The sequence below is a fragment of the Ceratosolen solmsi genome, unplaced genomic scaffold (assembly GCF_000503995.2).
Source record: "Ceratosolen solmsi marchali unplaced genomic scaffold, CerSol_1.0 scaffold35, whole genome shotgun sequence".
In the NCBI taxonomy this organism is placed as follows: Eukaryota; Metazoa; Arthropoda; class Insecta; order Hymenoptera; family Agaonidae; genus Ceratosolen; species Ceratosolen solmsi.
In genome coordinates this window covers 5,130,699-5,142,011 of record NW_011948423.1, presented here as the reverse complement: position 1 = coordinate 5,142,011, position 11,313 = coordinate 5,130,699, and the positions used below count along the sequence as shown (strand labels likewise).

The window sequence follows — 11,313 nt, the reverse complement described above, 5'->3', positions numbered from 1 at the left end:
TCTCTCTATCTATCTATCTATCTATATCTATCTATCTATCTATCTATCTCTATCTATCTATCTATCTCAATATCTACATATCTATCCCTCTTTCGCTCTTTTATTCTTTTCTGTTTGTTGCATTATTTTTACAATGCTGCAACGTGCACTTTAACTATATAAGGAATCGTAATAGTCATTCCGATAAATGATACATGGCGAATCGAATATTTGATTATACGGTACACCATTCATTTTTTTATCTCCTCCCATCCCCCTCCTTTCGCTCTCTCCCTCTCTCTCTCTCTCTCTCTCTCTCTCTCTATCTCTATATCACTCTATCTCTCACTCTGTCTCTCACTCTGTCTCTCACTCTGTCTCTCACTCTGTCTCTCACTCTGTCTCTTTGTCGTTGTTTTCTGGCATTATTGAAAAATGAAAAAAAGATAAGAAAAGAAAAAAGTCCCTGAAATTGTGTGTCATTGTACGTGTGCTTTAACGCGCTGTCAGAGTGCGAAACTGCATTGAAACTCCGTGGCAACGACGTATTTATTCGCGCGCCCTCAACGCCGCGGTGAAACGTGCAATTTTACGAACTTTGATCTGTGAGCGGTGGGAGGTTGGTGGGATTGGTGGGGTTGGTGGGGTTGGTGGAGCTGGTGGGGTTGGAGGGGGATCTTGAGGGAGGCTGGGTCTCGGCTTCGGCCAATTACCTATAAAATAATCCCTCGGCTAATTAATACGTCTTTTCTCGTCGGATCGGTGTGAAATGAGATATCGCGTTAAAGAGTGTTTCGTGCGGCGAATACCCGCGCTCTTCTTGGGTTTGCATTATTTTATAGAGAGGCGGCAATTGCAATGCCGGACGAGGAGGAGGGCATCGTTGCTTCCGAGTAATTATCTCGCCTACCGGTAACGCGATAATCGACTGGCTGCCGAAGCCATTGAATCGGAAAAGGAGACCATCGTACGCACGAGATTCCGAGCGTACGGTTAAATTGCGGTTGCCAGAGCCGTAGACTAATCCACTCGTGCTCGGATTCTTCGAACCGCGAAAGTATTTCAAATAAGTGTTCAATTATGCCGGACTCTCTCGTCAGCACATCGAGCATTAAGTATAATTACGTAGGGATTCGAAGACGAGGACTTTATCGCTCGTTCTCGTTGTCATCGCGGACGTCCTCGCGTCATGGGCGGCCACGCTCACCGCAAAAGAATAAAGAGATGAAAAAATAAAAACGATAAATGGATAGATGGATAAACCCCGTGGACGGGCGAATGGTGGATTGCGCGTGCCAACGTCTTTACGTGCCAAGAGGGAGGGAGGGAAAAATTCGAACGAAAAATATGAATAATGGAATGCCCTGGAGAGGAGGGGGGCGTTGTACCGCCTCTGTCGCACTCGACACCTGCGACGAAACCTAATCATCCATCCGAATTAAATAACATTACCCGGAGGAAGCGCGACGAATTAAAAAACGCGTGCACATCGTATCAGCGATGATGGCTAATCACCAATGATGACCCTCCCTACCTACCTCCCTCTCTCTTTTAATCTCTCCTGTCAGTCCCGTCAGTCACTCTACAAAAGCATGAAAAGCTCCTTGGTCACCTTCTGTCAAACACTCGTTAAATCGCCGTAGCCAAGGGAGGATAAATAGAAGCTGGGACGGCGGTAATCGTGGTAGCCGTGCCCCAACCCTCGAACATTCGCCGAACGTTACATTATTAAAATTGCTGTTCGCGAGCTGGGAAATCGACGTGGCCGCCACGACCGGCGCTCGCTTGATCGGCGGACGAACGACCGATGGCCGTCCCTTATTATCACCTGGTGCCAGGCATCGGTGATAGCCAGCGGTCCACCCCCCACCCCCCACCCCCATCCTACCAGGCGCCACGGCACATAATCGCGCCCAGTCATTAACGCCGACGGAAGCCCGTTAATCTACGCCGGCACTCGCGCGGACTTTGCTTTCTTATTGGGAAACCGCAAGGACGTGTTCTCGGTAAGGAACCTTGGTTCCTCGGACTATTCGCCGACATCGCGAAAAATTAAACGTCAAATCAATTTTTAATCTTACGATCGGCGCCGCTCGATCCCTACCACCTGGCCCAAGTGGCCACGGCTTCCGGGTGCTCGGCTCGATCGGGCCCATCACACCTACCGATGATTAATCAAACGCGTCTGGCCTGTTCGCAGTTCAATCGGAGCGACGATCACAGCGTCGTCCTCAACAACGTGGAGACGAATTTGGCTGGGAAGTACCGCTGCGAGGTCTCGACGGAAGGACCCACTTTCATCACGAGAACCGAGTCCAGCTACATGCACGTCGTCAGTAAGTATAGCAGCTTCACTGGACGTGAGGCCCGCAGCCCAACCTCCCTTCCCCGCACACGCTCCTTTGCCACTTCACGGAGACAGTGTAACTGCCTCGTTTGCCTTGGACGCGTGCCCGCGCTCCCGTAACTCCGGGGTACAAAGTGCAATCTCGAGTGGCCCTGACAGCTTTCGATATTCGCACGAAACAGGGGAGAGGACGATCGAGGTCAATGAAATTAATCGATCGATTCGAGTGATTGGAGGAGCACTTGCCGATCCCCGACGAATCTCTTTCTCCGCCTGGAAAGCTACGCGCCCCACTTGGCGTTGAGTCGAGCACGAGTGCTAAAACTACTTTCACCACGGCCTACGGACAATCGAATCGACTTATCTTCCTTATTCTTATAAGGAATTCTTATCCTACTCTACTCGTGCCAACGACTGACTGACTGACTGACTGACTGACTGACTGACTGACAACTTCGCATTGCGAAACATCGACTCTAAATCAGTTTATCGGCCGTTGATAACAAAATTGTTGGCAATTGTCTGCGATACGACGACATTATTTCTCGATCCCATCTTTCTAGCATCTTCGTCCCCGTACGAATGCCACTTCGCCGCAGAATCGAAGCCGCACATCATTGTCCAGTTAAGTCGACGCACATTGGCTCGAAACACCAGAGATTAGTGACACTACGCGTTGGTAAGCCGTGACGGGGATCGTCGTAATCGCGAGCGGGATCGCGGATCGTGTGGACGCGGGTCGGAAGTGGGGAGAGCCGTCACGTAGGAATATTGCAAAATAAAGAGGACGGCTCTCGTCGTCCGCATGCAAACGCAAGGTACATGACGAGCTTCGTCGACGACGCCATTGCCACCTCCTAGCACTCGTCCTAACGATCGACTTCGCCTCGACCTGACACGCTGTTTTATATTATTAAACGGAGCCGCGTGGTGATCTTCGGACCGTGGAGGCTTACGAAGGTCAAGCCAATCCGTAAGATATAATTGAAATTGATAATGGACCGGGGATGTCCAGTTCATTCTTCGTTCATTCTCGATGGTAGAATCGATGAGCCGCGGATTTTGTCAATGGGCGCGCGGCGGCTGGGACGGTGAGAAAAGAGAGTTCATGCCACGCCTCCGTCCTAACTGATTCCGAGGCGAATCGAGCCGTCCAGTTTTTGCCGATGAATTGTTCGCGAGGCTGTGGTCGTCTACGATGCCGCCGCCGCTCGCATCGTCGGCAGGCAGATAGCCGCAAGAAAAAGCGGATAAAGAGACGGAGAAGAGGCCGAGAGCCGCAGACGCGAAATGAAAGGGAGAGGAGATAAAGCGAAGGCAGCGCTGACCTCTCTTCCCGTTCCTACTCTTTGTCTCGCCTCTTTCATTTCAATCTATCCCACTCGCAATCTCGCCGCGTGCGCTATGAAAGCATAATCCTGCCAGGCTTGTCCCTCGCTCGCGTCCCATGCATTGTCGCCATAATCGCGCCCAATTAAAACGTACTTAGCCGGAGGCTGACCTGCCTCGAGCCGACCCTTTTCTCGTATTTGCTCTCTTGAAAAATAGCCTCTCTCGCTCCCTCGGCGCTTACTTATTTCTCTCTGTAACTCTCTCTCTCTCTCTCTCTCTCTCTCTCTCTCTCTCTCTCTCTCTCTGACTCCCTCTCTTTCTCCTTGCGTGGCAGTGATAACGAGGGCGCGTCTTTCCGACAATTGATTCGCCTGGACGGGCTAATAGCACCTCCCCTAGCCTTTTGCCTGTCGCCACGCGATGCCCGTACTTTATGAAAACCGAAGCAACACGCTCCGGTAAATACATGGCCATCTAGATTTTTTACTCGCTTTCGTGCTGTCCCATCGGCCCCCGACGCGATTGTTTGTCTCGCCCTTCGACCGCCTTTGTTTTCCTTTGTCGTGCGGACTGATTTCGCTGGCTGCTTCGATACATTCGGCAATGCGGAAAGGCCAATTTACGGAATGACGAGTAAACATCTCTGAGTTTGTGCCTACAGAAAGCCTACACAATGCCTTTCCCATTATTCCGAAATTAGTAAACGCACGATGTCATTTGGCCGCGATGCGTGGATAATCTTTGTTAGAAAGGTCGCGATCGAATTTTAAGGGACGAGCGTGCAGTGATCGATAAGATCGGCATCTTACGAATGCTGATTCGAGGCTCGATTAATAAGGTTATCGAAGGGCGAGACGTAAGAGTCCGTGGAGGCACGTATGCACGACTTATTAGAGAATTTCCACTCTCTTGCCTTCCAAATCACATCTAAATTATTTATTATTTTCAATCAGCGTCGGCCAAATACACGTGTAGCCTACGTGTGAGCTTAATTATTAAACTTTGGATACGCTGCGTAGCCCATTGCCGAATATCGTAATGGGCAATGGAATTTAACGTGTACGACGTCATTACGTGGGCATTACGTCGATTATTATTGTAAATAAATAAGGCGCAAAATAATGCGTAAGGTATTAATGGATGAGGCGTTCGACGAACGTAGGTCTTTACGTAAATCTTACTCTTTCGTATTTATAATATTGCATATTAGCCGTGATTTATTATTATTTAATTTCACGTAGCCATTAATACCAACCACCCGTACATTGCTTCATCCTACCTTTGTATAAAAACTTCTCTTCTTGCCTTTGCCGTAAAAAAAAAAAAAAAAAAAAAAAAAAAAAAAAAAAAAAAAAAAAAAATTCTATTTATCATTCTCCTATTTATCATTCGCTTACTTGCACGACCATGTATACGAGAATGTAAATGGTAATTAATTAAGCGAAGAAGAAAAAGAATAATGGAAAAATAATAAGCAACAAATAAAGAAAGATTTCGTCTGCCCATGCGTATTTTAATAATCCATAGCGTTAAAGTTAAGTGAAAGAATAATTTCAATGTACTCGGAATGTTGGAATTATCTCGTTTATTCTCGACTATTCATCATTTGCCCAAGCTAAATCACTAATTTAAGGTGTACACTTTTGCTGAATAATGTATCGTCTCACGTTAATTTCTTTTGCATAAACCCCAGAGCTCAGGAGAGCTAAAAACAAGGACATCAATTGTTAGGTTGTACAGTCGAATGTCGAGTCGTCGAATATTGGTGTCGAGATTGAAAATTCACTAATAAAATAGATTGGATTGCGAAAAGCTGAATTGACTTTTTGCCTAAGTTTTGCTAAATATCGAGTAGTCGTATCACTTTCTACTTCAGCGATCACAACTTAAATTTCTCCTTCTTACGAATTCACGAGTTATCGAACACGTCGGCTGATTAGCTGCAAAAATTCATAGGTTTTATTTATCGATCGATCTACAATAACACCTGACACTCGACCCGATCGGCCCCCCTCCCCCCGCGACTGCCATTTAAATGTATACAACGATACAAATGGTACAAATGACAGGAGATAAATAAATTAATGGCTTGGCGAATATCATGGAAAATGATATTTCCGTCGCCTTTAGTATTTATTACCTTCGTCTAATAAGAGGCTCGATTAGGTGCTTCAGCTAAAGAATTTTGCATCTACATCAAAATGTCGACGTCCCGTTTAACCGAATTAATAATATTCGCGAGCAGCTCAATCGCTACTACGACGTATCGTTTCAATGCTCCGTACTTGGCCGGGACATTGGATGATATGAAAAATGGAAAAATAATGCTCGCGCATCTAAGTAAAAGATTCGCGTATCGAGCAACTGACATATAAGTTTAAAATAAACATCGATAGGCAAAACCTACCCATTAACATATCTAAAAAGTATAAACTTATCGTAATAATAAAAGTGTTATTTATAAATGGTGTTTTCTAAAAGATCGTGAAAGCGTTACAAGCTCGCACATAAAGTTTAGGCAAAGAATTTAATGAAAGTACTGTATTTATCTCGATAAATATGCAATACATTTATATTATACGCTCGTGAATGGAGCGCATGAAACGAGAGTTAATGATAATTGCAGCAATACCCATGGTTGCGCAAGGAAAATATAATACACTTTAAATCGAAAAGCTAATGGGCAAAGAGCAAAACTTTGTACACGTGTTAAAAGCCGCCGAGATTATATCTTGGAAAGTATTTCAAGCCACGCGTCTTCTTTAGCGTGTTAAACTCGCTTGCGCATTAGCGACTGCGCTCATCCAGTATTGGAAAACTTGGTGAAAACGGCTAGTCAGACTTTACAAATTACGAGGACGAATTTTACGAATATCTCAGCTCTCCTTCAACTCGCTCGGCCATTGATGCAGACGATGTATCAAGAACACGAGCGAGGCCCCATCGAGACCCCGAGGGCCGAGGCATCGCACGAAGCGAAACCTCTTGGCGAATAAAGGAGACGTATTACCCTATGCGCCTCCTGCGATATAACTATATCCGCGCAACTATCCGGCCCCTACGCATCCGACATTTATATTAATGCCTCTCCAATTGCAAATGGCGCTGACCCCATCGCTAGCGTACGCCATACCCAAGCGATTATATCTTACGAGTTTACTTGTCCGCGAGCCCCACGCGTCGATGATTTATTCAGCGAGAGGGACAAATTAAATATGCATCCCACGGCCGGAAGAGCTGCCGTTCGCTGACGTTGTCCGGAGATGAACGAAGAAATGAAATTGACAAATTGCAGGCTCGTTTTTACGTGGCGCAACGCTTGTCAGTTACGAATACTCGAGCGAACGTTTCTCGCTCGAACGCCTACGAGAAGCTCGCCGCTATCTCCCAGTAGTAAAGAGTAGAATGGCATCGAGGCTAATAAAATAAGAAGGCCAAAGTAGAACAATCGAGGGGAGGATGAGAGAGAGAGAGAGAGAGAGAGAGAGAGAGAGAGAATGTACGTGGCGACGAGGGGACTGGAATCGAGACAATATTGCAAAAGAGGCGAGGTGATACAGTTTTGCGGCCCCAGCCCGTTGCCACGACATTTCACGTAATGACATCTAAATGACCTCGGCTAATTGATCGGCGAGCTCTTCTGGTGCATACCTAGCAGAAAACAAAAAGGCGAAAGAAACGCACAAATGCACGAGAATAACAGAAGCTGATGAAAAAGAGAAGCTCCGAATGTCCAAAATAATGGAGACCAGCAGTTCAGTCTGCCAAGTTATCGTAGTTATCGTAACCGTGACTCACTTCCGTCTTTATTTTCCTTCACAGAGCTGCCGAGGGGCAACGTCACGGCCCACGTGGAGAAGCCCAAATACGCGCTCGGCGACACCGTCCGAGGAAACTGTACCGCACCGCCTGCCAATCCGCCGGCCAACATCACATGGACCGTCAATGGACATCCGGTAAGTGCGACGGCACCTTCCCGCGGAGAACCGGTACGCGCGCGATTTCGCTGCACCGACGCGATCGTCCGCCGATCATCGATTAAGAGCCGGGAGGGGCGACGGGTTTGTCGTGGCGGGGAGGGTTAGGAGGTAGGTGGTAGATGGTAGGTGGTAGGAGGTATGAGGGAGGAGGGAGGAGGTAGGAGATGAGAGAAGCAGGGAACCGTAATGGCCATTTAGAATCGCTTGGCCACTTCCGTAATATATTCGCTCGGATTCTTCCATTCGTCGACGGTGGCTTTGATTTATTTTCCCGCTTAGCTGCGATTACAGGCATCGCCGGCTCGACAACAATTTACATTCTTTTCCATTTCATTCCGAGCGAGCGCTTTATTTTTCGGCTAATTTCGTTGGAAAAAAAAAAAGACATCCCTTCGCTGTTTCGCCATCCACTCGCAACGCTTAATATAAACTTTTTTCGTATAAATGTTGATTAAATACAATTGTTAATAATGGCACTGGTCGCTTGATACGCGAACAAAGCTCTGCAATATTAATAATAATGTCAGCTAATAAAATGGAAAACTTTGGAAATTGTTGGAAAAGCCGAGAGAGAGAGAGAGAGAGAGAGAGAAAGAGAGAGAGAGAGCGATAGTGGAGGGGGACGGGGGAGGAATGCTGCTTGATGATTAATTAGCCTTTTTTAGTGATTTGCGTGCGAGCAAAGACGATGAAATGAATATGCAAAACGCCAATCTCAAAGACAAGCTACACCTTTAATAATTAAAATATTATAAATATAATTAGACACGTGGCGTGATTTCTCTTCTTCCGTACCAATCAATACGACCAAGGTTAAGCGAGATTCCCCTTCAAAGTATCGCTTTCCTGCGGCGATAACGAGTACGTGTACTTTATAAGCACTCCCTCTTGGAATTTTACTCGCTAACGCCCGTACGACTCGAATTTAAGCTGGTCAGTTTTCACCGACATTTTCCGGAATTTTCACTCCCTAGCCCCGAGCCCTATTGCCTCACTCCCCGCTCATTTTACATCGATATAAGGAACTCTTAACACCCACCGACGCCGACAATTATAAGAGCACTTATTTTCCATGTAACTGAAATTGAATTAAAACCAGTCAACCACGGCAACGTCGACGAACGGTGCATCTTTACAGGCCTACGAGGGAATCGAAGGCTTTTTGCGCAACGGGCAAGGAGGCTCTTTTTCCCTTCTCCGCATTGACAATTCTCCATCGGTCGAGCATAACTGTACTGATCGGCAATCACGTAAAGACATCTCGTCCTGAATATTGAAATGAAAATACGAAATTAGCACAATCCACGTAGGCACTAAAACGCACGTCTGAATACATACTGCGTTAGTGTATGATGAAGGATAACCGATAAGGCATTACTCGTAATCGCCCCTTGCAAAAAGCTGTAAGGACGCGCGCGCGCGCGCGCGCATGGCCAGTCCATCCTGTGCCCGAGATTTTCAATTTCGCACCGCCGATCATTTACCGACGGTAATTGCACGAAGTCACGCCCCTCGCGATAAAGAAGCGGACGAGAGGACAGAATTTAGCATAATTGGCATAACTCGGGCGCGGAATGTAGTGGAGCCAAGGCCGTAACGCTTCGCGATTTGCATACTCATTCCACAGAAATAGGAAATCAATCCGTGGGGACGACGGATGCGTCTCAGCCTTGGCTCCTAAGAGAGAGATAAAAAAGCCGGGTCCGTTTCACGCGCCGCAGACCCTACCCCCACCCCGGTCATTTTTTAGCGAAAGTAGCCTTACATATATATCTATATATATATATATGTCGCTACGGGGTAATCGCGAGATCCGCGTGTCTTATCTCCTCAGGTCGACAACGAGAGCTTCAACGCGAGTAAATAATTCTACGGTAGCCCGGACCTGTCGCGCGTTAGCCTCCCTTTCGTCGATTAAAAGGTCGATTTAAGCCCTGACCGCGAGCACCCCGAGGCCTCCTCGGGAATAACAATGGGAAGTCGTCGAGCTTTTATCCCGCTTCCGCGTCATTATCATCGGGAGATATTTAAGCGTCGCGGGTGGCGCGAAACTCGGATTGCGCGCGGCTTCGAAATTTCTGCGCAAATTACGCAAGCTTTTCCCCCTTTTCTCTTATATAATAACTGCTATATAACCAAAAAAGGTGCTAACCAAGACGTAAATGAGCAAATGTAAAGGAGCCCAGTGGCCCAACCCCTCCTGTCTCTTTCCTTTGCTTTGTTTCGTACTTTATTAACGCTGCGCCGCGCGTAGCGTATTCGTAAATTTATTCATCATCTATATTTATTGCTTATTTGCATTCGAAATTAATTAACCACAATTGCCCCACCGTATTGCTATAACGAGCAGTTTTCTTTTACTTTTTCTATTTTCTTCTATTTTTTTTTTTTTCTTTTTTTTTTGTTTCATTTCTTTTTTATATCCTTGTGCCATTAAAGTATTAGCATTATCGCGATGCGCATTGCCATTCACTATAACGTCGTAAAGGCCTCATTATAAGACGCTATAAATGCTCTATTCGGTGAATTCAAAAGAAACTTTGAATGCGGTATCTCGCAAAGTCGGTAGTTGTAAAGGGTACGCAAGCTGTCTTACTTTTATCTGTTCACTTTCTTTTATCAGAAACCACTCAAAATTCTTACTTTCCATCTACGTTCACGCGCAAAGTCACTTGACACTAGCAAACGCTCGAATCTGCTGTCAAGAATAACGCAATGAGAATTATTTCAAATGCGTAAGGTACGCGCGCGAGCGAGTCAGAGGCAGACAGCGAGAGAGAGAGAGAGAGTGAGTGAGAGAGAGTGTGTGAGAGAGAGAGAGAGAGAGAAAGAGTGAGATAGATAAAGAGAAAGAGGGGGGAGGAGAAGATGCAGAAACATATGCATCTTGTATATTGTTTTCCAGTCCCGGAATGTAATTCATTAGGTAAAAAAATCACAATTTATCCAAATAGTACTGATATACAAATTGTACTGATTAGCTAAACCATGATATGAAAAATATCCCGTAAATTCATAAAACGCAAAGTAAGGAGATATAAACGCAAAGAAATATCTTTTATATTACAAAAAAAAAAAAGAAAAAATAAAATGAAAAACAAGAAAAAAATGCATTATCGGTATAAACTTTTTCATAAAAATTATATTAAATTGAGAAAATATTCTATAAAGTACATACTGCAGATTTTTCGAATTAATGCAAATTGTCAAATAATAGTAATCATAGAGGATTATCATCAATACTTATTATAAAAAATAATTTGGAATATTTCGCAATTGGCGAACATGAGATATATGCGTTACAGACATACCACGCACAAATAAGCGTGACAGACAATTTCAATAAATAGCGACGAAAGTTAATTCAATGTAATACGCCCTGGGTAACAATTGTTTAAATAATGAACTGATATAACTGATCGTACATTATTCGGTAAAAGCTTCTTAAGAAAAAAAAAAAAGAAAAAAGTGAGGCCAGTTCGCACAAGTGTCCGAGAAAATTCGCATGAAAGTTTAGCGGCTCGATTGAGTATTATTATATTGAAAATTTAGCACGTCACTCGATCGATTTGGAGGCCCGTTGGCTTTAAATTTTGGACAAACAGAGGAGAGACGAGTCGGTCGTTAATTTACATTTTGCCTCGATCCAGCAGCAGACATAATGCAAAGTTTCCC

At 45.3% G+C, this 11,313-nt stretch overlaps 1 protein-coding gene across 2 annotated transcripts in view; it reads left to right on the top strand.

Moving 5' to 3' along the window:
* Nucleotides 1–11,313, top strand: part of LOC105362230 (uncharacterized) — a 71,993-nt gene that overhangs the window by 43,848 nt on the left and 16,832 nt on the right. For both annotated transcript variants that reach the window (XM_011499608.1, XM_011499609.1), the window contains exons 3-4: nt 2,180–2,315; nt 7,481–7,614. In XM_011499608.1, the coding sequence (XP_011497910.1) occupies nt 2,180–2,315; nt 7,481–7,614 (270 nt within the window). The remainder of the gene's footprint in view (nt 1–2,179; nt 2,316–7,480; nt 7,615–11,313) is intronic.